This window comes from Ranitomeya imitator, chromosome 6 (assembly GCF_032444005.1).
Source record: "Ranitomeya imitator isolate aRanImi1 chromosome 6, aRanImi1.pri, whole genome shotgun sequence".
In the NCBI taxonomy this organism is placed as follows: Eukaryota; Metazoa; Chordata; class Amphibia; order Anura; family Dendrobatidae; genus Ranitomeya; species Ranitomeya imitator.
In genome coordinates, this window is record NC_091287.1 from 86,320,383 (window position 1) to 86,347,025 (window position 26,643).

The 26,643-nt window shown below is 41.5% G+C and overlaps 1 protein-coding gene across 1 annotated transcript in view; it reads left to right on the forward strand.

Annotated features, from left to right (window-relative positions):
* The window catches only part of IGF2BP3 (insulin like growth factor 2 mRNA binding protein 3), a 143,246-nt gene extending 124,101 nt beyond the window's left edge, over positions 1 to 19,145 (forward strand). The window contains exons 6-15 of the mRNA XM_069729850.1: positions 539 to 850; positions 1,946 to 2,080; positions 3,437 to 3,559; positions 3,657 to 3,792; positions 4,708 to 4,839; positions 5,459 to 5,578; positions 5,656 to 5,730; positions 9,145 to 9,276; positions 11,474 to 11,587; positions 16,154 to 19,145. Coding sequence (XP_069585951.1) covers positions 539 to 850; positions 1,946 to 2,080; positions 3,437 to 3,559; positions 3,657 to 3,792; positions 4,708 to 4,839; positions 5,459 to 5,578; positions 5,656 to 5,730; positions 9,145 to 9,276; positions 11,474 to 11,587; positions 16,154 to 16,258 — 1,384 coding nt within the window. The 3' untranslated portion in view covers positions 16,259 to 19,145. The remainder of the gene's footprint in view (positions 1 to 538; positions 851 to 1,945; positions 2,081 to 3,436; positions 3,560 to 3,656; positions 3,793 to 4,707; positions 4,840 to 5,458; positions 5,579 to 5,655; positions 5,731 to 9,144; positions 9,277 to 11,473; positions 11,588 to 16,153) is intronic.
* The last annotated feature ends 7,498 nt before the right edge of the window (positions 19,146 to 26,643 follow it).

The window sequence follows — 26,643 nt, forward strand, 5'->3', positions numbered from 1 at the left end:
TTCGTTTTTGTTTAGACGTAGTGCATGAAATGATGTCGGAAGTTTGCTCTAGTTTGGACATGGAAAATGCAATATGGTGCAGCCCTCGTAATTGCTCTTTCTATTACCTTTTTATTAAAAGGTGCCAGGTAGTGATGAGCGAACGTGCCCAGATAACGTGTTATCCAAGCATCTGGGGTGTGCTCGGATAATATGTTCGAGTCCCTACTTGAATAACAGCCGATCATGGTCAGATAACACATTATCTGACCACGTTCGCTCATCACTAGTGCCAGGCTTTTATATTACTGGTGTAAACCTCGATGAGGATACACTCTGGGAAAGAAAACCTTGAAAATTGGAATTACAGAAAGAGGAGTCTATAGAATGATGTAGATCTAATCATTGAAATCAATACACCGCTGATGTAAAATACACCTATGTTTCAATATATAATAGCTATATATATATATATATATATATATATATATATATATATATATATATATATATATATAGTTGGAAAATATAATCCTTTTTTTTCCCCCCCTAAAATTAGGGGTCTTGAAAAACTGAACGGCTATCAGCTAGAAAACTATTCTCTTAAAGTGACATACATTCCCGATGAGATGGCCGCACAACAAGCTCCCACTCAGCAGCTACAGCCTCAGCCCCCACAGCATCCTCCCCAAGGGAGACGTGGGTTTGGACAAAGGGGGCCTCCCAGGCAAGGGTCCCCTGGTGCTGGTGCCAGACCTAAACCTCAATCGGAGGTCCCACTACGAATGCTGGTTCCTACACAGTTTGTAGGGGCAATAATTGGGAAGGAAGGTGCAACGATCAGGAACATTACTAAACAGACACAGTCAAAGTAAGTTTTTTATTTTTATCCAGCCATCCCGATAGTCATCCCATCATGGGGCTCATTATAACATGTAGGACATACCAGTTGTTTTAACCCATTATGCGTGCTGCTGCTCCATAAATCCTCTTTTGTTAAAGGGGTGATTGGGGATCCTAGTTATTTTTTCATATGGGACTGAAAACTTCCCATCAGATGGCTGCTAACTACCTCCCTGTTCTGTTAAGCGCATATCTCTTCCAGCTTAGGCTACTTTCACACTAGCATCGGGCCGACGCATCCTGTGACAACGCAGCACAATGGGGGCATCGGATGCATCCGCTGCCCCATTGTGAGTTGCGGAGAGGTGGGGGCGGAGTTCCGGCCGCGCATGCGCGGTTGGAAATGGCGGACACGACGCACAAAAAAACGTTGCAAGCAACGTTTTTTTGTTCTGACGGTCCGCCACAGCACAACGCAACTGTCGCACGACGGTTGCGACGTGTGGCAATGCGTCGCTAATATTAGTCTATGGGGAAAAAACGCATCCTGCAGACAACTCTGCAGAATGCGTTTTTTCTCCAAAACGACGCATTGCGACGTGCGTCCCTAGTGTGAAAGTAGCCTTAGGTGGCAAATCTTTAGCATCCTAATGTCCGTAAAGCAGCTCTTACTCTTCTGCTCTGTTCTGCTGACATCATTCTGTTTGACAGCCGGCTTCCTGCAGTGGTCAATCAGCATGATCTCAGTAGTGACTCCATATTGACAGAGCAGATGAGAAGGAGCTGCTCTGTCTACGTGACGTCCCCAGAACCAGGAGAATTGCCAGTAGGAGCAGTCCGTGGCTACTCCGAGCTGGCTGAGATCAGCGCAGGGCAGAACAGGGAGGTAGTTTGCGACTATTTGCTAGTAAGTTTATAGTAACATATGAAAAAAATAAGCCCCAAATAGCTCTTTTTAAGAACTCAGTCCAGATATTTAACAATATGACAGCAAGCTCGTCTCCTTCACACTGGAGGGAACCGTTTTATTAGCGGACTCAAAATTAGTTTTTTTCTGCACTCATGACCAGTAAGAATTTGGTAACTGCAATGTATAGCTAAAATGCCACTCTCCTCTTCACAGAATTGATATACACCGTAAAGAAAATGCCGGCGCTGCGGAGAAACCAATTACCATTCACTCTACTCCAGAAGGCTGCTCAACTGCTTGTAAAATAATAATGGAGATTATGCAGAAGGAAGCTCAGGATACCAAGTTGTAAGTAAAGGGCAGAAGTTAGTGATTCATAATGTTATCTACTTTTGGATGAGAAATTGCGACCCGTGTGATAGGAAGTGGGGATTTTTTTGTGTTTTTCCTAATTTTATTTGTATGGTTACATAAAAGTTATAAGGGTTTACTGGGATATAGAAGAAAAAATAGATGAAAGTGCTAAAATAATTCATACTCTCCTGGCTGCTCCAGTAGTACTGCCGGTCCTTTACTTGCCATAGTGATGATGTGCCAACCATGGCACCATCACTACAGAGGCCAGTGACTGGCATGCTGCACTGCTCATAAACCTCTTTCAAGAGTTCATTTGCTGCTTTTATAAGGACGGAGAAATTGAACTTCTAAAGCCACAAACATTTCTCAACAGTCATCTGTGGGTCGCTGGACTGAGGACTAATCTGTCTCCTCACTGTTGGCATGCTCACTTTGCTTTGGTTGAGATTGTATCCAGCCAGTGAGGTCGGCACCGACGCGCGCCCTGCCTGGCACAGCTAATCAAACAAGGCAGAGGAGGTGTGGTAACAGCAAGTAGCCCCTGACTAGTGCCCACCACCCAGATGACTAGTGAGAGCGTCTCTCGGTGGTTTTAGAAGTTTGTTTTCTTTCCTTTTGTTCAAAATATTTTCATAAGGAAGAACAGGTTATCTTTAAATTTAGCTGGGAAAGCTACAGAAAAAGCTGCATATTGCTGCCTAAAACTGCAGCAACGCCATGATCTTTTCATAGCTCTTCTCACAAGACTCCTTTTATAGGAATGTGTAAACAAAATGACTGTTCAAACAAAGCACAGCTTGGTGAACCTATGGAGTGGCCAAACCATTCAGTGCAGCTTCCCAGCTACTTGATTTCCACCCATCTCCTCTCCACCCTACTTGTTGGGAAAAGGAGAGCACAGATATGATGCAAAAGTAGTAGGTGGGGATGTGCAATGAAATGCTTGGCTGCGCCTGTGCTTGGTCTGATTGTCATTTTGACTGACAAACTCCCTTTAATTTTGCAGAGAAATGGCTGGTTTTACAATACAGATATTTCATTGCAAAATTAAAAGATAGCGTATGGAGCAATGAGAGGGCACTGGTGACTCCTGGCTGTTGTGGTTTTTGTCCTCTTTGTGGCCACACTAAGTGTGAATGCTGCCCAAAGGCACCGGTGCAATTTTAATGATTGCAGTAATCGTAATGCTACATTGTAACGATGGTAAAGAGGGAAGAAAAGGTTGTTTTTAAATGTAGATAAGAAAATAAGAACAAACTTTTTAGATTCAAGTAAACCATCTCTTGGAAAGGTCGCTGGTCACAAATGCTGACTTGTCTAACATCAGTCCGCCTTGATATTTTTTAGCACGGAAGAAATTCCCTTAAAAATACTAGCACATAACAATTTTGTTGGACGTCTTATCGGCAAAGAGGGGAGAAACCTGAAGAAAATTGAGCAAGACACCGATACAAAAATCACAATTTCGCCGTAAGTTCATCAAGCCCAGAGAAAGCCCTGTTTTTGTGATGTTTTTAAACGTCTACCAATTTTTTTAATTTTTTTTTTTTCCCCCCTTATGGCCTAGACTTCAGGACTTGACATTGTATAATCCTGAGCGGACTATTACGGTAAAAGGCAGCATTGAGGCGTGTGCCAAAGCTGAGGAAGAAATAATGAAAAAAATTAGGGAGTCCTACGAAAATGATATTGCGGCTATGAATGTAAGTGATTGTTCAGCAAGATCTGGGTGGGTGGGAGGTGGAAATGCATTCCTATAACATTGTACAGAGTGTAGCATGAGGCTGGGACGGAAATGATCCAACCTGAATGGAATGATGCTTCAGATTCTCTAGGACTTGCTAGAGCGTTAATCTTGTAGCATAAATGCTCTTTAACCCTCTCTTTGGCATGCTGCTCTTACAAGTGTGCTCGTCTCGGTCTCTAGGTAAAGTGTTGGGGGTCATATACACTAATTTATGCAAGTAATGCAACCTTTATTTCTCTTACTCACACTTATGACAAGTTCCTTTGTGTTGCTGTGTGAATCATATGTAATTCATCAAGTCATACGTAGGGATTTTGTATTAAGCCCTTTGTTTAGGAACCTGGCTCCATTTGAAAAAGAAACAAAGGCCTTGAAACAGCTTAACTATTGCAAAAAGAATTGAAAAAAAAAGCCTCATCACCTGTAGCAGCCAATCATGGGGCAACTTACATTTTTCAAACAATTTTTAAAGAAATTTTTCTTTTCTTTTTTTTTTTTTAACTTCAGAGGCTTTGACTTAATGAAAATAACAACCTTTTATTTACGACCTCCTGCTCTAACACAGACTTTTCACCACTGCCTACTGTTCTTATCCTCCGTCTACAGAGGAAACGCAACAAGTGCTCTATGTCAGTAGAGTTACTGAGCGCAGGGATTGGCTGCAGCGCTGCTGATATAACACCATTGCTGCAGCTTCTAATCCCAGGCCAGAGGCAGCAGTAACGAGTTGGCACTTGGCTAGGGAAGAGTAAAGCTTTGTTTGTCGGGAACCAATGATGTGGGGAGAAAAATAATTCCTGGAAAACTTTTACAGATGTTATTCTAAAGCATTAGCATTATTTTTAATTTGTTCTTTTGTTTTTCTCGACAGCTGCAAGCTCATTTAATACCTGGATTAAACCTGAATGCATTGGGTCTGTTCCCACCTTCTTCTTCAGGCATGCCACCACCTTCAGTTGGGGTGTCTTCACCCACCTCCTCCAGTTCATATCCACCATTTGGGGTAAGAACTAGGAAACACAGTCCTAATTTGTAGAGGTTTGCTAAATTGTTCCCTTTTATATTGCTAGCACATGTTATGATACGGTTATTCCTATAAGTAATTAAGCAGTTTTCTTAAAATTTGACAAAGCTCGAGGCAAAAGTTGTTGAGAAAAAGTTGTAGTATTATCAGTTTGCATTAAAGGACAGAGGCCCCAATGCGCATTAATGCGATGTCAGCTGAATCTATCTTATACAGCAGGAATGTCCGAGTATCCAATGTGTATGGGGAGACTTCTTATTTAGACTGTTCCCCAATAGATGATATTGGAGAGAGAAGGACCAAGCACGAAGTTCTAACGATGATCCTTTTTGTACGGTGGTGTTGGGAGAGTTGGCAGTCATCCAAACAAGCCTTTTGCCAGCAGATTTCATGTATGGGCACTTTTAGGCTTGGCCCCAAATGTACGCCGAGCATTGCTTTTTGTCTGTGTCTATGCTTGAAAACCAAAATAAGTGCAAGATTTGTGTTTCTCTTCTGAAGGTACTATGTAGTGTAGCCTATGTATTAGTATGCCCTGGCTACAGCATGTAAAATGATTGATGCATTTTTTTTTTTCCGTTTACCTTTCCCCTATTAGCAACAGCCAGAATCTGAAACCGTTCATCTTTTCATACCAGCGTTGGCCGTGGGAGCAATTATTGGCAAGCAAGGACAACACATAAAACAACTTTCACGTTTTGCTGGAGCCTCCATAAAGGTACTGGATAGTTCAAAACCATCTGTCATCCCACATTTTTGTTGCTACAAAATCTGATATTACCATTTAATTTGCAGATTGCTCCAGCAGAGGGACCAGAGGCTAAACTGAGGATGGTGATCATCACTGGACCACCCGAAGCCCAATTTAAAGTAAGCTACATATGTGTATTGGGATGTATATACTTTAGTGATGAACGAGTGTGCTCGTTACTCGGGTTTTCCCCTAACAGGCAATCCCCACATGTATTCAGACGGTCTAGCAGCCAGAAATCATGCAGCTGCGACGACTTAAACATAATCTCTGAGCACGCCCAAAATACTCGGAGACCACCCGAGCATGCTCAGGAAATCCGAGTAACGAGCACACTCACCCATCACCAATATACTTTCCAGAATGCACTAGATTGTGCATTTTTTTGCCTTTTAATCCCTTCTTGACTTTTGACGTACATTAGTGATGAGTGAGTGTACTCGTTGCTCGAGTTTTCCCAAGCATTCTCGGGTGGTCTCCGAGTATTTGTAAGTGCTCGGAGATTTAGTTTTCATTGCCTCGGCTGCATGATTTACAGCTGATAGACAGTTTGAATACATGTGGGGGATTGCCTAGCAGCCAGGCAACCCCCACATGTACTCAGGCTGGCTAGCAGCTGTAAATCATGCAGCTGCATCTACAAAAACTAAATCTCCGATCAGTTACAAATACTCGGAGACCACCCGAGCAATGAGTACACGAGTACCTGACTGATGCGGGCTTGCACGCCCTCAACTGTTAACCTGTTAAATCCCACTGTTACTGACAGACATTTAACATGCTGAAACAGTGGGGCGTGTTGTTCCACGCTCTCATCGGCGCACCCATGGCGCTCCGATGGGTTATCATGGCAGCCGGAGGTCTGCCGAAGCCCCGAAGCTGGTTATGATCCTCCTGTGAAAGCCAGCCTCTGGCTGGCATTTGTTAATGGGAGTTTGTGATGTTATCTATACATAGGCGTGGTGATGGCACAAGCGATTGGACGAATGCTGCTTCAAGTCCCCAAGGGGACAAAAAAAAGTTAACTGTGAAAAAAACACACAAATTCAAATCCACCCCCCTTTTAAGTAATAAAAAATAGAACATACACATTTGGTATAGCTAAACTTCGTAATACTCTGATCTATCAAATTCTAAAGTAAATTAATCTGATTGGTAAACTGCGTAACAGAAAAAAAGCCAGAATTATGCCTTTTCTGGCCACTGCAACAGTGCAATGAGGCAATCAAAACCATCCACCCCAAAATTATATTCGTAAAAACGTCAGCTCAGGTCGTAAAAAAATAAGCCCTTGTCCAGCCCCAGATCCCGAAAAATAAAAAGGTTACGGGTCTTGGAAAATGGCAACAAAATAAACATGTTTTTGTTTTTTTTTTTTATTGTTGTTTTTTTTTTTTCACCACTTCTATGCAAAAAAAAACTATACATGTTTGGTATGAGTGTACTCATATTGACCTATTACCAGGTCAGTTTTATCATATACTGAACATAGTAAATTAAAAAAAAAGTAACAATTGTGGAATTGCACTTCTTTTGCAATTTCACCACACTTGGAATTTTTATTTCCAGCTTTCCAGTGCATCACATGATAAAATGAATGGTGTCATTCAAAAATATAACTCGTCCCACAATAAAAACAAGCCCTTGTACGGCTATATTAACGGAAAAATAAAAAAAGTTATGGCTCTGGATGAAGGGGGATGTAAAATGAAAACTGAAAATCTGGAGTTCAAGGGGTTATCCACCACTTGCACAATCTCTGTGTAAAATTAAAGCGAAAAAATCCAAAACCTAATGCCCGCCTCCTGCACTGGCAGCACACCCTTCCTCAGCATTCAAATGCCACATAACAATGTCTTGCCAGCACTAGGAGACTCTGCGCTGACATTGGTGGAACTGTGATGGTGCAAGATGGAAGTATAAGAGTTGGTTTATTTATTTATTTTTACATGCGCTGGGGATTAACGTAGTGGGCAACCCCTTTTCATGTACACTAAAGGGATGTTTTGAGCTGGATTTCCTTTAAAAAGATATCTGCATTGAACTTCCTATGCACATTAATAAACTAATAGATGTATTGGTGGAACTGGTCAGACCTGCACCAGTCACCTGAACTCTGTGGACTAGTAATTGCACTCAAATTCCTTTTAACTACATTTACCGTAATTCTATCATGGCAGGCATAAAATACAGGCTGAAGCGCAATGTAAGCGTGAAACTATCATCGTCTATATTTGCTCCACTGTTTTATCTGCCTGCTGTTATGATGATGCCACAATAAAGGATTTTGTTGCACGGGACAGTATGTGCCAATCCGCTTTCTTTTCGATAATAAAATACAGGTTGAGGAGTAGCCAAACGGGTAATGACCATCTAGTGTGATTCCACATGTTCTCGGACCTATAAACTGCTTGGGCATCATGTCAATTTGCTGCAGAAAGCCCCAGTTATTTATGTTCCAGATTTCCAAAGTCCAAAACCTTTGGATGTCCCACATGTATTTCACGTTCATGCAGGAGTAATTATGGCGATACTTTGACCTGTACTGATGGACTTGTAAATCTCTCTTAAGGCTCAAGATGTCTTTAGTTGCACCTATATAAAAATAAGCTAAATGGGCTCACCATCACATACATACACTAAAGGAGTTATCCAGAAAAAATGGATTATTTATTTATTAAAAATAAAAAAAGATAATTGGTAATTCGTCTATCGTACCACCCATCTAATAAATGGTTCGAAGAGGCAGCAATGAACTTTAATTGGTGAGGGGTGAATGAATAATTGGACCCTCACCAATCTATTGGCAGTAATTGCTCACTTGTCAGCTGAATAAATATTGCTGCAGCTTCTTCAACCATTGATCAGATAAGGAAGCCAATACGAGGACCCCCAATGATCTGATGTTTATGGCTTATCCCAAGGATAAACCATTGATTTTATTTATTCTTTTATAAAGGCCAAATAACCTTTTGGTTTTGCATATTATTCATCGTCAAATTCTGTAGAAAATATTGTAGAACTTGACATTGGCCAGTGTGGTTCGAGCTTGCCTAAAGTGATGTTTACAGGATAAGAACGTAACATTTTTTGCTAGGTTCCTCTACAATAAGCATTACAAACAAAAAAATAAAAGCCAAATTTCTGTTCTATAGAAAAACAAACAAACAAAAAACCCTCTTGACGTAGCTTGTGCCTCTTTCTCAATTTCATTTATTTGTGACATCTCTGAATGGTAACCAGCTTTAGGTCTAGACAGTCACATGACCTGAAAATCCCAGATTAAAAATACTGACATTAGAAGCTTTGGACTAACACCAAGTGAGAATCGAGCTTCTACTCTCTATCGGAAGCTCGTTTCTCATTAACGTCCAATATCCTGTCATTACAACAGGAAATTAACACTTAGACCTATTTAGTGAAAATGAGTGTTTGCCTTTTGATATGTTGACATAAATATAAAACGCTTAATAAGTGCTTTACTTTTTTAATTTATAGTTGTGGTGTGTGATGGGTACATTTTTCTCACATAGGCTCAAGGAAGGATCTATGGTAAACTTAAAGAAGAAAACTTTTTTGGACCCAAGGAGGAAGTTAAACTCGAAGCTCATATCAAAGTGCCATCTTACGCTGCTGGACGTGTTATCGGCAAAGGAGGCAAAACTGTATGTAATACCATTAGAGATGTATACTTAATAGCCTGCTTGTATTCATTTCTGTCTTGTATTTGTTGGATGTAAATGTGCAGGATCTTTTCAAGAATTACTTTGATATAATCTGTTTGTATGTTTTCTCCTGTTTTGTGCATACACACCTTTCATGACAGATACGTGGGTGCAACTGTAGATCAAATACCACTAAATCTAGCACTTCTCTCTCCATCAGGGTGCAAATTATAAATAGATTTCATAGTGCACACAATCTAAATATACAGCTCGCTCGCCATGTACTGAATTTTGGGCTGATAGGAAACAAACACATCTTTTGAGCAGGAAACAAACACATCTTTTGAGCACTCACAAGATTAACACATTTGTAATAATTCTTCTATAGCGCCAACACATTCCACAGCACTTAATTGTCTGTGAAACTCCCCTCAAAAATGTAAAGACACTACAGAATAGCACATAATTCAACATACAAGTGCTTCTCACAGAACTATAATATCAAAAAGTTAATTTTCAATTCAATACAAAGTTCAGTTCAATACAAAAAGTGAAACTCCTATATTATATAGTCATTACAAACAGAGTGATCTATTTCAGGTGTTTATTTCTGTTAATGTTGATGATTATGGCTTACAGCCAATGACAACCCAAAAGTCCTCTCAGTAAGTTAAAATGATTAACAAAAAACACCTGCAAAGACTTCCTAAGTGTTTAAAAAGAAAAGGTCCCTAAAGGTACCTTCACACTAAGCGACGCTGCAGCGATACCGACAACGATGTCGATCGCTGCAGCGTCGCTGTTTGGTCGCTGGAGAGCTGTCACACAGACAGCTCTCCAGCGACCAACGATCCCGAGGTCCCCGGTAACCAGGGTAAACATCGGGTTACTAAGCGCAGGGCCGCGCTTAGTAACCCGATGTTTACCATGGTTACCAGCGTAAACGTTAAAAAAACAAACACTACATACTTACCTTCAGCTGTCTGTCCTCCGGCGCTCTGCTTTCCTCTGCACTGTCAGCGCCAGTCAGCCGGAAAGCAGAGCGGTGACGTCACCGCTGTGCTTTCCGGCTGGCCGGCGCTGACACAGGATGCAGGAGGAGTGCAGAGAAGCAGAGCGCCGGGGACAGACAGCTGAAAGTATGTAGTGTTTGTTTTTTTAACGTTTACGCTGGTAACCAGGGTAAACATCGGGTTACTAAGCGCGGCCCTGCGCTTAGTGACCCGATGTTTACCCTGGTTACCAGTGAAGACATCACTGGATCGGCGTCACACGCCGATCCAGCGATGTCAGCGGGAGATCCAGCGACGAAATAAAGTTCTGGACTTTCCTCAGCAACCAACAATCTCCCAGCAGGGGCCTGATCGTTGGTCGCTGTCACACATAACTATTTCCTTAACGATATCGTTGCTACGTCACAAAAAGCAACGATATCGTTAACGATATCGTTATGTGTGAAGGTACCTTTAGTCTGTTTCAGTAGGCTCCACAATCATGGGGAAGACTGCTGACTTGGCAGATGTCCAGAAGGCAGTCATTGACACACTCCACAAGGAGGGTAAGCCACAAAAGGTCATTGCTAAAGAAGCTGGCTGTTCAGAGTGCTGTATCCAAGCATATTAATGGAAAGAGTGCAATGACTTTCCCTTTTTGTATTTAAGAACTGAAATTAACTTTTTGATATTCTAATTTAGCACTTGTGAGCACTTGTATACTGCTCACAAGCTTACAATCTGAGATTCCTGGAAAGGCTCATGGGTTGCTTGAATGAGTGAGGGTAATTTAAAAACAAAAACAAAACCCTGGTAAATATTAAAATGGTAAAACTTTATTTAGAATTACTTGGACTTTCTTCTTCATGGACGATGGTAAAGGATTGTGCTATCAGGGCCTTCAGACTTGGAGGTGAACACTTGGGTTCAGTTTTCCAGAGCTGTTGTGATCCATGATTGGGCAATCAGAGGATACAGCGGGTGTGCCATGTTTAATAAATAGGTGATTGACCTTTCATTCACAGCACCATGATCCCTTATTCCGGATGAGGTGATGCCTTTTTTGCATATCTATTGAAGTTTGAAGTTAGCTCCTTAGCTCTAGTCACTGCTTTCTATTACATGGACTGGAGGATACAAAAAATACCTGCAGTCTTTTGGCCTGTGTGTTTTGTTTGTATATAATAAAACTAATCTTTTTACAGGTTAACGAGCTTCAAAATCTAACAAGTGCAGAAGTTGTTGTTCCTCGTGATCAAACTCCAGATGAAAATGATCAAGTGGTCGTTAAAATAACAGGCCATTTTTATGCAAGTCAGGTAAATTGGCCATATTGGAGATTTAGTAAAAGGGTTGTCTGACAGTGTGTGTGTATATATAGTATTGTGGTAATGTGACTCGGCTACTCACAGAGGTAGACACAGGGACGTTTCTTCTGCTGGTTTATTCACACACCATAAACCACTGCAGGGTTCAGTAACACAAACGCAGCCTTTCCTGGCAAAACGGGAAAACAAAATATAATGTACTAGATGGTAGCCCGATTCTAAAGAATCGGGAGTCTAGAATCCATATATACTTTATTTATTCAAATGTAAGAATAATACAATTAATAAATAATAGTAAGAAAGAACAAAAAATGGCTGCACTCACCAGCTCTTGACAATTCTTGTTATTTAAGGTACAGTTACACAGGATCCATGAACATGCTTATGAGGGGAGGGATGAAAGACATCAGACGACAACTTTGCGTGTTGTGGGCAGTGTCAGGTAGTAGGAAAATAGCCAGTTAATAATAGGCAATAGTTCTTTGCAAGAATGCAGATATTAATAAATAGGCAGTTTATATTGCAGAGAAATTGCTGGGCAATAATGGACAATGTCCTTATGTGGCAAATAATAGAGCAATATACCCAATGTGGCAAAGAAGAGGTTAATAAACGGCAGTCTCTCAGTATAACAGTCAGTGAATAATAGGCAGTATATGGAGAAAACACCAAACAAAAGTTCAAAATTGGTGTGAAAATGTCACTGAACCACTTCACAACTAAATATATATAGTTTTGGTAAATTGTATTATCATTTTTTTGACGAAATTCGGCAGGAGCTTGAAGAGCAACGTCACTGGGCCCGCCTCCACGCAGTAGAAACTTGCTGTGATGTAAAAATTCAAAAATCACACCAAAATGGCGGGCGGAGTGTGTCACAGTACGGCACGTTTCTGATTGGTCGCTCGCAGCAGGCGGCAACCAATCAGACACTGGACACTGTTGACGTCACTTATCTCCGGACATTAGCTCCGGACATTAGCTCCGGACATTAGCTCCGGACAAAGCCACGGAAGTTGGCACAAATTGCAGGAAGTAGTATTCTAGGCAATTATATATTAGATGTATAGTAAAGTCCATGTGCCTACGGGAATCTGCCTGCTCAGGGTACAATGAACAAAGTCCAGCACAGTTGCACATACACAACACTTCTCTGGAGCTTCCTGCCTCCAAATCCACAGTCAGAGGGAAAAAAACTCAGTGGTCAGGCATTTAAAGGGAACCTGTCACCTGAATTTGGCGGGACAGGTTTTGGTTCATATGGGCGGAGTTTTCGGGTGTTTGATTCACCCTTTTCTTACCCGCTGGCTGCATGCTGGCCAAAATATTGGATTGAAGTTCATTCTCTGTCCTCCGTAGTCAAGATTGCCTTGCGCAGGCGTGTACTACGGAGGACAGAGAATGAACTTCAATCCAATATTGCGGCCAGTATGCAGCCAGCGGGTAAGGAAAGGGTGAATCAAACACCCGAAAACCCTGCCCCTATGACCCAAAACCAGTCCCACCAAATTCAGGTGACCGGTTCCCTTTAACTTGTGGAACGCCAACCTTGGGGAGGAGATATGGTGTGTGACTGTTCTGCCCATCTCCTACAGCCACTTGCAAAAAATCCCAACCCTGTCATGGCTGATTAACCCCTCCCGGCACATTACATGCTGGAGCAAAACTTCTGGATTTTCACATCACGGATGGCAATCTTCGGGATACATATCTCCCCTCACATTACCAACATACAGCTCTGGCAAAAATTAAGAGACCACCACATCAAAACCCTGTAATGGGCAGCCCAATCTCCAAACCTGAACCCCACTGAAACCTTCTGGAATGTAATCAAGAGGAAGAGCCATCAAAGAAGAACTGCTTAAATTTTTGCGCCAGGAGCAGTGTGAAAGACTGGTGGAAAGCATGCCAAGACGCATGAAAGCTGTGATTAAACATCATGTTTATTCCACAAAATATTGATTTCTGAACTCTTCCTGAGTTAAAACATTAGTATTGTAGTTTCTAAATGATTATGAACTTTTTTTCTTTGCATTATTTGAGGTCTGAAAGCGCTGGTTATTTTTTTTTATTTTGGCCATTAATCTTTTTCGGAAAAAAAATACAAAATTTATTGCTTGGAAATTTGGAGACGTTGTCAGAAGTTTATAGAATAAAAGAACAATTTACATTTTACTCAAAAATATACATATAAAGAGAAAAATCAGACAAACTGAACATTTTTCAGTGGTTTCTTAATTTTTGCCAGAGCTGTATATATATATTTAATTTTATTGGTTTACAAAATACCATTAATTAGCAAATCACACTTGTTTTGTCTAGGAAGGTAATTATAGTCAATTGTATTGGCCGCTGCCTTATTACACTGACAGACATCTGCCTTAGAAAGTTATGCCTGTGAACATGTGCAGTATAAGCTCCACTGCCTTCATGTGTATTAATATATCCCAGTGGATATTCTAAAATAATGCTGGAGATCCCAAGGGTGCTGAGGTAAGAGGCTGCTCACACTACTGTCCACCCTGTCTATCTGATCTAATCCTGGAGATACCAAGGATGCCACGGTGGGTTGGACAGGAACCGGGAGCAGCTGCTTCTTGCTTTCTGGTATAATACTGGAGATGCCAGAGAAAGTGCAGTGGTAAGAAATGTCTGCTCACACTTCTGCCCACCCTGTCTTTCTGGAGGCTGAGCGGCTGCTGTGGTCTTGAAATAACCTATACTATGCACTAATTATCCCCAAGTCACAGCAGTAAGCGTAAGTAACCTTCCTTTTCTCATTCTAGGATGGGTTTCTGCCATTATAACAAGGCGGCGGCCATTCATCTATTATGATAACCTCCCTGGTCAAAACCACTTTGACTTTCCAATTAAAGATATTTAGGAATTAAATTAGTAGATTAATTTTGGTATTTTCATGAATCTCACATTGGCAGAGAGACTAGTTTCCATGCTTTTTACATTTGATAAAACTGCGTAGTTTGGATACCTATTTTGAACCATATTGGCTGTAAGGTTATAAAACACAAAAATATAACAGTTACATTATTAAAGTAGTACACCTTGTAGGGGAAAATGAGGCTGCCCCCTTTGTGTGCGTGTGGTCTCAGTAGGAAATGAGGAGTAACTACTGCCAGACATATTTGGCTTATCTTCCTAGCATCTGCCGTGGTGCGAGGGCCGTAAGGTCCCCTTGCATATTGAATGTTCAGTCGGTACACAAGTACGGTAATGTAGATATCAAGACAATCCCAAATCTAAATTAATTTAGAAAAAGAGGATCCATTCCACAAAAATAAATTTAAAATTCAAGCAGGTAGTACAAAAAGTGACACATGCAAATCTATATCTATATATGTAATTTTTTTTTTAACTGGATATCTCACCACCTCTTCGTCTTATACAGCAGTTCTAAGCTAATAGATTAGATTTCTATGCGCTAAAAACCAAAAAAATAACAGTATCACGGATCCCACTCCGTGGTATCACTAATTTGCCACGTACTCACTCTTAGCACGTGACTTGGGGGTTGGGCCTGTAAGGCTAAATCTATCTCCCCTCTCTGTCCAGCATTCAACCTCTGTCCTATGCTGTAATGGGAGCATAAATCACACACCGACCCAGGCCACACACCCACTCATACACGCTGCCACCACTCATCGAATACACGGGCGAAGAGTCCCTGAAATTACTACTAATACTGTCCACCACTCATAAGGCTCACACAGTTTAAGGCTATGGATTCTTTTAGAACATTCAAGGTTCAACTTGTTTTATGCTTTAATACAAAAAAGGATTCAGTGCTTACAGTAAGAAAAAGGTATAAAAATATGATAATAAAGAACTACAGGTATGCAAAACAGTATAAAATAAACAGGAGAAAACTTACAGAAACGTCTAACTTTGTAGTCTGCTTTCTGCTCCCTGAGGGGGGTTGAATATGTAGTTGGTGGAACACAGCTTCCCAGGCTGCCCTCACATGTGAACATAATTCTATGTATACAGGCCTAATTCATAGCTTTACTCTGGAGGTCAGATTTCTAGACCAGCCCCTCAGGTTAATATTATAACTGCTTGTTTTTGATTAGGCCGCTGCCGCTCCCCCCCAATGAATATATTATTTGCTCTGAGATTCCCTGTGTAAAATTTCTCACAAATAGTGTAGGCTGTAATTGACATCTCTCTTCAAAGAGCTAGGTGGTGTCAAATGTTTCTTGTTTTTCTTGATTCCCAGCACGACCCCCTGGCGAGAGTGGAGGCAGTAGTCTGCCTTCTCAAGATATGTATGCTGTGATCTTTGTGAGGCCTGCAGTTTCAGTACAGATGTTCAACTACTGCTAGTTACACATATAACCCTAGACATATGTCACTACACACATATAGATATATACATATTTCACCACAAACAGTAGTTTACTTTGGCCTTGTAGGATTTGTGCAGAAATATTTTCCAAGGTAACCATCCCAACCAAATAGACAGGAGCGATCTCCTTTATGCCCACACTTTGCCTGGGCAATGAAAATTTGTGCTAACATTTGTGTTTCTTGACTTTTTAGCTTGCACAGAGGAAAATTCAGGAAATTTTGGCTCAGGTAAGAAGACAACAGCAGCAACAGCAGAAGACTGCACAAAGTGGACAGCCACAGCCGAGACGAAAATAAAGGTTCAGGACAGGAACATGGCCCTTCACAGAGACAGATGCCAGACCAAAGACAGACTGAGTAATTGACTGGGATTCACCCCTGTGCTAAGTGGTTAAAAAAAATGCCAACTAGCTTGTCACCTGTTTTAGGACCAGGCAAAAATTCAACTGTCTCTGAGAATGTAATTTAGGCTCCCAAACTTTTGAAACCCAGCTTTAAAAAAAAAAAAAAAAAAAAAAAAAGGAAAAAGAAAAGGAAAAAAATATATATAAGGACCCCTTCACTTCCCTTTTGATCTATTCTCACGAGTTAACATAAACCTTGTTAGTCTTTTTTTTATTGTTCTTATCCCCCCCAACAATTTTAGAACTTTGTTTAATGAAGCTTTCTCTTATGAGTTCTCTGGTGTAAAAAGAAAAGGCATTGCTCTTTATACGTCCAGTTATATTAAAATAAATTAGTAAAGGGTGGGATTATTGGTTGATTAGTGTTTGAAGGATATTGACGAGATAAAGTGTTAGTCCCAGTGTTGAACAAGTGGCATTTTTTTTTTTTTTATTAATTTGGTTGCATTTTTACTTAACACTGCCATGAATAACCTAAGGGAAGTGTAGAAAGGTGTTGGCCAGGGCATAAAAAGATGAATATGCATTTTACTAAACTACCTCAGGCATTTAGTACCTCAATGAGAAATTTGTTCCTTTTTTTTGCTTTTTTTTTTAATTTTTATTTTAATTTTTTTTTCGTATTTTGTATACTTTATAAAGCTAATAGTTCTTGAGCATTTTATTTTTTTAATAAAAAAAAAAAAAAAAATCAGCGACCAGCTAGAAGTGCAGAAATATTACTTGGTCAGAGAATGCATCTACTAGCGGATGGCTGATGGGAGTAAAAGATGGGAAGTAGCCTCAGTTTCTCTGAAGCCTTCCACACCATCATTTTGCTACAAAATTCAGTGAATGTTCAAATAGATACTGAAAGACGCCACCATACTGATAGCAGCAATGCCGTTTATTTTTCTTTTACTATGGGATGAAAAAAAAAAAAAGTTTGACGGTACTTTTTTTCTGGGAACACCACACAAGGAAGTGATGGAAAGAGGCCAGCTGGGTTTAAAGATTTTTTTTTTTTTTTTTTCCAAAAAAAACTTTATTTTTTTTTATGGGTGCTAGAAGACTGGATTTTTTCATTTCTTTCTTTCTTTGTGCTGCTTGGTTGAATGCAATGAACCCTTTGTGCCTTTGACCATCACTACCTAATAGCGCTACATTTAATCATTTTGCAGCCCGTTTGAACTTTGCCATTCTGTTCAAAGAGCAAGCTTCATCGTCCGTTTGGTAAACTATAAAAAATAAATAAATAAATAAAAATAACCATACTTGGTCTATGGGAGCATAAATATATATATGTATAAAATATATAAATATATATATTTCCTTTCTATTTTTTTCCCCCCCCTTTCCCATAACCATCCAAATCATGCTTCCCATCAGATCAATGCATATTACATTCAGTTACCATGACTGGGGGAGAGGGAATGGGAGATGGGTCAGACATTTGGTTTGATCACGCGAAAGATAACGACAGGCTTACGTTTACATATCCAGCCTCAGTAAAGAATTAAGAAGAAACGAAAAAAATAAAAATAAAAAAAACAACAACAACAAAAAACTATAAAAGGGCCACACAAAGCTACTTGGAAGGTTTAAAGCTGAATACAACCGTCTTTTGGTTTGAAATGGATACAGCAATGTTTATGCACACTTTATTTTATTTTTTAATTTTTAATTTTTTTTTTTGGCAACCAACCATTTATCCTTCAGCTGCCAGTGACACGTGGATGATACCGCCATGTGCTTCTGACAGCTCAAGGCTATAAGAGGAAAAAAAAAAAGAAATAAAAAGGCAGGGAAAAGGAGAGCTACAAAATTCTTTTAATTTCCGAATGTAATTTGAATGATTGTGGTAACATTTACACATTCAAGTTTCTACAATAAACTTCAGTCTACCTCAGTTTTGAAAATGTGGCAACACATGGTGCATAAAGACTGCTGTGTGTGTATGTGTGGTCTTAACAGAGCCATGCGATTTACCTCTGAACCTTTATTTTTTTTGTGATGTTTTTGTGCATGAGATGATCACAATCACCATGCTGCACTGATTTGAGGGGCACAACTAGCAAAAACCATTTGTTTCATCATTTTGTTGATCTACCTCTTAGAGTCATATTGAAATAGAGGCATTTCTACATAGAATAGATAATTTCCCAAAGATCATTGTTGTACAGATCTTTTTTTTTTTCTTTCTTTCTGTATTTTTTTTTTTTTTAATGGTCTGAAGTGTTTTTCTTTTATTCTTCATCATATACATCTTACTAATTTGGTTAAAAAAAATAAATTAAAAAAAAAAACCTCTGAATCTATGTTGTAGTTTTAAGGAAAGCCTAAATATTTTTTTTTTTTCTTGGCAAGAGTGACATTTAGCGTTTAGAAATTTTTCTTACATTGATTTAGAATACTGAACTATGAAAAAAAGTCATAAAAATAACAGTAAACGTTCGTTGAGGTCTAAGTATAGACTCGACTTTCTTTTTCTTAACATGATGAAGCAGACATAACTTGATTATTTTCCATGATTTTTTTACTTTACAGATAGGTGCTGCATTTACATCTGATTTAAAATACTGTCATATCTCTTTAAATTTCTAGACTGTTAGTGTGGTAATCATGTTATTTTCAATTGAGACTTGGTAACTTGGAGTATTTTTGGCAATAGATACAGTAGAGAGTTATACTGTAAATGAGTTTAATATCTGCAAAGCATGGATCATATTTCATCTGTAATGTGCCCCCAAGCAGCTCCACTTGCCAGATGCCTCTGAATGGAATAAAGAGTTTAACTCCTATTTTGTAGTGGTGTGTTCATTTCTGTTAAATATAGTATAAAAAACCTATTGCAAAGTTTTTATTAACATGTCCATATACAAACCAATAAAGGGAATCTGTCACCAGGTTTTTGCCACCTAATCTGAGATCAGCATGATATAGGGACAGAGACACTGATTCCAGCGATGGGTCACTTACTGGGCTGCTTAGCTTAGTTTTGATAATCTTACAACCCAGCCCCACCGCTGGTTCTCAGCTTTCTGCCTATGCACAGTGTGTGCAAAAATCATGAGGGCGGACGTAGTGCGGCCTGTGGGTCAGTTTTCAGCCTTTCGGCAGTCTCCATCCATGGACCACGTTGGAGTAGCCAGAAGGCCAGTTGTGGCTTGCAGGCCACACTATGCCCAGGTCTGTTCTTAATTTGCATTCTGCAATGGCAATTGAAGCTCATCACACCCCATAAATAGTCAAACAATAATCATGCCTCGCCCTGATGGAATACAGGGGCAATAAAGTGCAGTGTCAAGATGTCAGATCCAAATCAAAGACGGCATAAGTACTGATGAGCGCATGTGCTCGGGTGTTATCGAATAATATGTTAGTTCCCTGCGGCTGCATGGTTTTCGGCTTTTAGGCACACAACACCTGGGGGAGGTTGGGAGTCCTGTGCGATAGGCCAATACTTTGATAAGATATGTCCAATCCAGTAACTGTGTATACAAATGGTATGTCTGTTCTTTTCCTCATCTTTTTATCTGATATTGTACTAAAACCCTGTTCCAGTTCTTGTTTTGGGTAACTCTGATCACTGAATTTAGCAATTCTCTCCATACAGTAAATTTTCTTCACAATGTCAGTTACGATTCTGTCAATTCTCCATAGTCAGCTCTTCAAGTGCGACTTAATTGTAGTAAGGGGAAATAAAAATTATTTGCTATTGTATACCTGTGATCCTTGTAAGTAAATCTGTCACTATTTTGCCATTATGAATATAAATCATTGTATCCCCCTGTGGAGACACGGGGGAGGGGGGGGGGGTTAGCGGGTGCCCTGGTTCTCCAAACCTGCATGGACCAGAGATCATCCCACCGAACGCATGCTCTCCTCGCACTGTGGGCATAACACTAAGACAACACAGGGTGAGGGTAAAACTGTTGTGGTTCAACAAAGTATTGCCACAAACGGGCAAATAACAAGTAGAACAGTCCCAGCAAAATACCCAAACTGGTGCACATTAGTCTCACCCTTCTGCTGACTCGCCGGATTAAGAGTAGGTGTGACTTCAGAACTTCCAGGGCAGACTACCCCACCTGTGGCATGCACACAGAGGAGGTAACGACAAGCTTAGGCAGATGAGTCCATTCAGGTATAAAGCCAGTTGACCGGAGGGTTACAACCTGGCTTCTCTGAAGATATTCATGGAGCCAGGTGACCAGAGGATCCCATTCTTGGCTTTCACAAATGTATCCATGGGGCAGTGATGGTCAGTAGAGCAGATCTGCATTCTTCCAGTTGGGGCTGTGGTCCCCTAAGCTGGCATCCTGTAGAATGACAAATCTGTGTCCCTCGTGATGGAGCCATGATGTCTTTGCTGCTGTCCTGTAGAATCTTTGGTTCTCTGGATCTCTCGGCTGTCTATCATATTACAGAGGCACGTAACCTCATTTTATAGTTAACAACTGTCCTTCATTCAGTATTCACAGATCAAAGGGAACAATGGTCATAAGACCATCTCGCATTGTTTGTGTAATCTATTTGCATCGTTTTTCTTCTATTTTGCAAATCGGCAAACTGGCTGGCCTCGACAATGTGTAATCAACAGATCAGCAAACATTGTTCCATTATCCTGGATGAATAGTGATACAGAGTAAGAGCACAATATGTTACATGAACAAAAGTCTGTTTTCTTGACCAACCAGAAAGAAACATCAAAAATCAACATAATAGATGTCTATTCCTCCTGGCTGACTGAAAATAGACTTCAGTTCAATTCAGATGAAATGTGTCTTCATACTCACCCAGCAAACACTGGAGCCCATCAGTCCATATACAGTTAGGTCCATATATATTTGGACAGACATTTTTCTGATTTTCGTTATATACATTACTACAATGAATTTTTAACAAAACAATTCAAATGCAGTTGAAGTTCAGACTTTCAGCTTTCATTTGAGGGTATCCACGTTAAAATTGGATGAAGGGTTTAGGAGTTTCAGCTCCTTAACATGTGCCACCCTGTTTTTAAAAGGGACCAAAAGTAATTGGACAATTGACTCCAAGGCTATTTCATGGACAGGTGTGGGCAATCCCTTCATTATGTCATTCTCAAGCAGATAAAAGGCCTGGAGTTGATTTGAGGTGTGGTGCTTGCATTTGGAAGGTTTTGCTGTGAAGTAAACATGCAGTCAAAGGAGCTTTCCATGCAGGTGAAAGAAGCCATCCTTTAGCTGCGAAAACAGAAAAAAACCCATCCGAGAAATTGCTACAATATTAGGAGTGGAAAAATCTACAGTTTGGTGCATCCTGAGAAAGAAAGCACTGGTGAACTCATCAATGCAAAAAGACCTGGGCACCCACGGAAGACAACAGTGGTGGATGATCGCAGAATTATCTCCATGGTGAAGAGAAACCCCTTCACAACAGCCAACCAAGTGAACAACACTCTCCAGGAGGTGGGCGTATCAATATCCAAATCTACCATAAAGAGAAGACTGCATGAAAGTAAATACAGAGGCTTCACTGCACGGTGCAAGCCACTCATAAGCATAAAGAATAAAAAGGCTAGACTTGACTTTGCTAAAAAACATCTAAAAGAAAAACAGCACAGTTCTGGAAGAACATTCTTTGGACAGATGAAACCAAGATCAACCTCTACCAGAATGATGGAAAGAGAAAAGTATGGCGAAGGCGTGGTCCAGCTCATGATCCAAAGCATACCACATCATCTGTAAAACACGGCGGAGGCAGTGTGATGGCTTGGGCATGCATGGCTGCCAGTGGCACTGGGTCACTAGTGATCAATTGAGTATGCATTTCACTTGTTAAAGACTAAACTTCAGACAGAAAGGCCCACAAACAAACAGCAACTGAAAACCACTGCAGTGAAGGCCTGGCAGAGCATCAAAAAGGAGGAAAGACAGCGTGTGGTGATGTCCATGAGTTCAAGACTTCAGGCAGTCATTGCCCACAAAGGGTTTTCAACCAAGTACTAAAAATGAACATTTTATTTAAAATTATTTAATCTGTCCAATTACTTTTGGACCCTTTAAAACAGGGTGGCACATGTTAAGGAACTGAAACTCCTAAACCCTTCATCCAATTTTAATGTGGATACCCTCAAATGAAAGCTGTAAGTCTGAACTTCAACTGCATCTGAATTGTTTTGTTTAAAATTCATTGTGGTAATGTTATCAACCAAAATTAGAAAAATGTTCTCTTTCCAAATATATATGGACCTAACTGTAGTGAAGATATTATTAATGTACCACAGACAGAACCTGCTGCAATGTCTAAAAGCCAGACTTATAGTGGTCAGTATGGCCTCTACTTATGCTATCGCGATGTTCTGTCTTTGATCAAAAAACTCATCCAGAAACATAACATGAATTTTATATAGGACAACTTTTAAGTGATAATAAGAATCCAGTGTTCCACTGGTACACGGCCCTATCAAGGGTAGTGGAGAACATTAATGCTATTCTCAAGGTCAAAAGACTTCCATAAACTACATACATCAAATGAGACCAGAAAAGCTCCATTAGGGACATGCAGCACTCTAATTTTCCCCCCAAATCTCCTGTATCCAGAACAAACGACTTTAATTCTTGCTATATAGCCTTGCAAGACTTAAAGGGAACCTGTCACCCCGAAGATTGCGGGTGAGGTAAGCCCACCGGCATCAGGGGCTTATCTACAGCATTCTGTAATGCTGTAGATAAGCCCCCGATGTTACCGGAAAGAGGAGAAAAAGACGTTAAATTATACTCACGCAGGGGCGGTCCCGCTGCTAGTCCGATGGGTGTCTCTGGTCTGCTGCGGCGCCTCCCATCTTCATTCCAAGACGTTTTCTTCTGATCTTCAGCCACGGCTCCGGCGCAGGCATACTTTGTCTGCCCTGTTGAGGGCAGGGCAAAGTACTGCAGTGCGCAGGCGCCGGGCCTCTCTGACCTTTCCGGCGCCTGCGCACTGCAGTACTTTGTTCTGATGAATGCGTCGTACTTTGGCGCACCGTCGGCACAAAAAGTGACATGTAACTTTTTTTGTGCGTCGAGTCTGCCATTTCCGACCGTACATGCGCGGCTGGAACTCCGCCCCTCCTCCCCGTACCTTACAATGGGGCAGCGGATGCGTTGTAAAACTGCATCCGCTGCCCCCGTTCTTTTTTTTCGCAGTTTGCGTCAGTATGTCGGGCCGACGCATGGCGACAGCCCCATACCGATGCAAGTGTGAAAGTAGCCTTACTTGGCCCAAGGAGAAAAATAACTGGTCTGTTGCTCATTGGTCCAAGGTGGTGTTCTCAGTTGAAAGTAAATTTTGCATTTCATTTGGAAATTAAGGTCCCAGAGTCTGGAGGAAGAGTGGAGAGGCCACAATCCAAGCTACTTCAGGTCTAGTGTGAACTTTCCACAATCATTGAAGGTTTGGGAAGCCATGCCATCTGCTGGTGTAGGTCCACTGTGTTTTATCAAGTCCAACGTCGGGTCTACCGTGACATTTTAAAGCAAGTCATGCTTCCCTCTGCAAACAAGCTATTTCAAGATGGAAATTTCATACTCCACCAGGACTTGGCAACTGTGCACACTGCCAAAAGTACCAATACCTGGCACTGGGTCTAGTGTCTCTCATCTTCCTCTTGACAATACCCCGTAGATTCTCTATGGGGTAAAGGTCAGGCAAGTTTGCTGGACTATCAAACACAGTGATACTGTTGTTCTTAACCCCTTAGCGACCGCCGATACGCCTTTTAACGGCGGCCGCTAAGGGTACTTAAACCACAGTGCTGTTAATTAACGGCGCTGTGGAAAAAGTAAATAGCGCCCCCCAGAGTCGGATTTTCTCCGGGGTCTCGGCTGCCGGGGGTAGCCGAGACCCCAGAGAACGTGATTTGGGGGGGTTTTTGCCGACTCCGTATTTGCGATCGCCGGTAATTAACCGTTTACCGGCGATCGCACAAAAAAAAAGCAATTTCTTTTTCATTTCTGTCCTCCGATGTGATCGCACATGGACAGAGAAAAGGGGTCCCAGATAGCCCCCCGATACTCACCTATCTCCCCCGGTGCTCCTCGTGGCTCCTGGTGGGCGCCACCATCTTCAAAATGGCGGGCGCATGCCCAGTGTGCCCGCCGGCCGGCACCGGGAGAATCTTTGGGGTCTCGGCTGCCGGGGGTAGCCGAGACCCCAAAGAACATGATCGGGGTCGGTTTTACCGACCCCTGTTTTGCGATTGCCGGTAATTAACTGTTTACTGGCGACCGCAAAAAAAATCAAAGTGTAATTCTCTGTCCTCTGATGTGATCGCACATCAGAGGACAGAGAAATAGGGGGATTCGGGGACCCTATTATACTTACCGGTGTCCCTGGATCCTCCTGCTGCTCCTCCTGGTCTTCTTGGCAAAAGAAAATGGCGGGCGCATGCGCAGTGCGCCCGCCATCTGTCGCCATCTGCCGGCCGGCAGGAGAAGAGCAGTTGGGGCTAAAATTAGGGTTAGGGTTGGGGCTGTATTTAGGGTTGGGGCTAAATTCAGGGTTAGGGTTCTTTCACACTTACGTCGGTACGGGGCCGTCGCAATGCGTTGGCCCGACATACCGACGCACGTTGTGAAAATTGTGCACAACGTGGGCAGCGTATGTAGTTTTTCAACGCATCCGCTGCCCAATCAATTTCCTGGGGAGGAGGGGGCGGAGTTACGGCCACGCATGCGCGGTCAGAAATGGCGGACGCAACGTACAAAAAAACGTTTCATTGAACGTTTTTTGTGCCGACGGTCCGCCAAAACACAACTGATCCAGTGCACGACGGACGCGACGTGTGGCCATCCGTCACGATCCGTCAGCAATACAAGTCTATGGGCAAAAAAACGCATCCTGCGGGCACATTTGGAGGATCCGTTTTTTGTCCAAAATGACGGATTGCGACGGATGCCAAACGACGCAAGTGTGAAAGTAGCCTTAGGGTTGGGGCTAAAGTTAGGGCTAGGGTTGGGGCTAAAGTTAGAGTTAGATTTGGGGTTAGGGTTTGGATTAGAGTTGGTATTGGGGTTAGGGTTGGCATTAGGGTTAGGTTTGGGATTAGGGGTGTATTGGGATTAGGGTTAGGTTTGAGGTTAGGGTTGAGATTAGGATTAGGGGTGTGTTGGATTTAGGGTTTTGATTAGGGTTATGGTTGACATTAGGGTTGTTTTGGGGTAAGGGTTGTGATTGTCGTTAGGGTTAGTGATTAGGATTATGGATCGGGTTGGGATTAGGGTTAGGGGTGTGTTGGGGTTAGGGTTGGAGCTAGAATTGGGGTGTTTCCACTGTTTAGTTACATCAGGGGGTCTCCAAACACGACAGCCAATTTTGCGCTCAAAAAGTCAAATGGTGCTCCCTCCCTTCTGCGCTCGGCCGTGCGCCCAAACAGTGGGTTACCCCCACACTCAGCGTACTCGGGATAAATTGGACAACAACTTTTGGGGTCCAATTTCTCCTGTTACCCTTGTGAAAATAAAAACTTGGGGGCTACAAAATCTTTTTTGTGGAAAAAAAAATATTTTATTTTTACGACTCTGAATGCCCAAGTGCTTCACAGAAGTTTAGAATGCAAAGTTCCCACCACACATCTAGATAAGTTCCATGGGGGGTCTAGTTTCCAAAATGGTGTCACTTGTGGGGGGGTTTCCACTGTTTAGGCACATCAGGGGCTCTCCAAACGCGACATGGCGTCCGATCTCAATTCCAGACAATTCTACATTGAAAAAGTAAAACGGCACTCCTTCTCTTCCAAGCTCTGCGTTGCGCCCAAACAGTGGTTTACCCCCACATATTGGGTATCGACGTACTCAGGAGAAATTGCACTACAACTTTTGTGGTCTAATTTCTCCTGTTACCCTTGTGAAAATAAAAATTTGGGGGCAAAAATATCATTTTTGTAGAAAAAATGTGATTTTTTATTTTCACGGCTCAACGTTATAAACTTCTGTGAAGCACATGGGGGTTCAAAGTGCTCACCACACATCTAGATAAGTTCCTTAAGGGGTCTATTTTCCAAAATGGTGTCACTTGTGGGGGGTTTCCACTGTTTAGGCACATCAGGGGCTCTCCAAACGCGACATGGCGTCCGATCTCAATTCCAGCCAATTCTACACTGTAAAAGTAAAACGGCGCTCCTTCACTTCCAAGCTCTGTGGTGCGCCCAAACAGTGGTTTAACCTCACATATGGGGTATCGACGTATTCAGGAGAAATCGCACAACAACTTTTGTGGTCTAATTTCTCCTGTTACCCTTGTGAAAATAAGAATTTGTGGGCGAAAAGATCATTT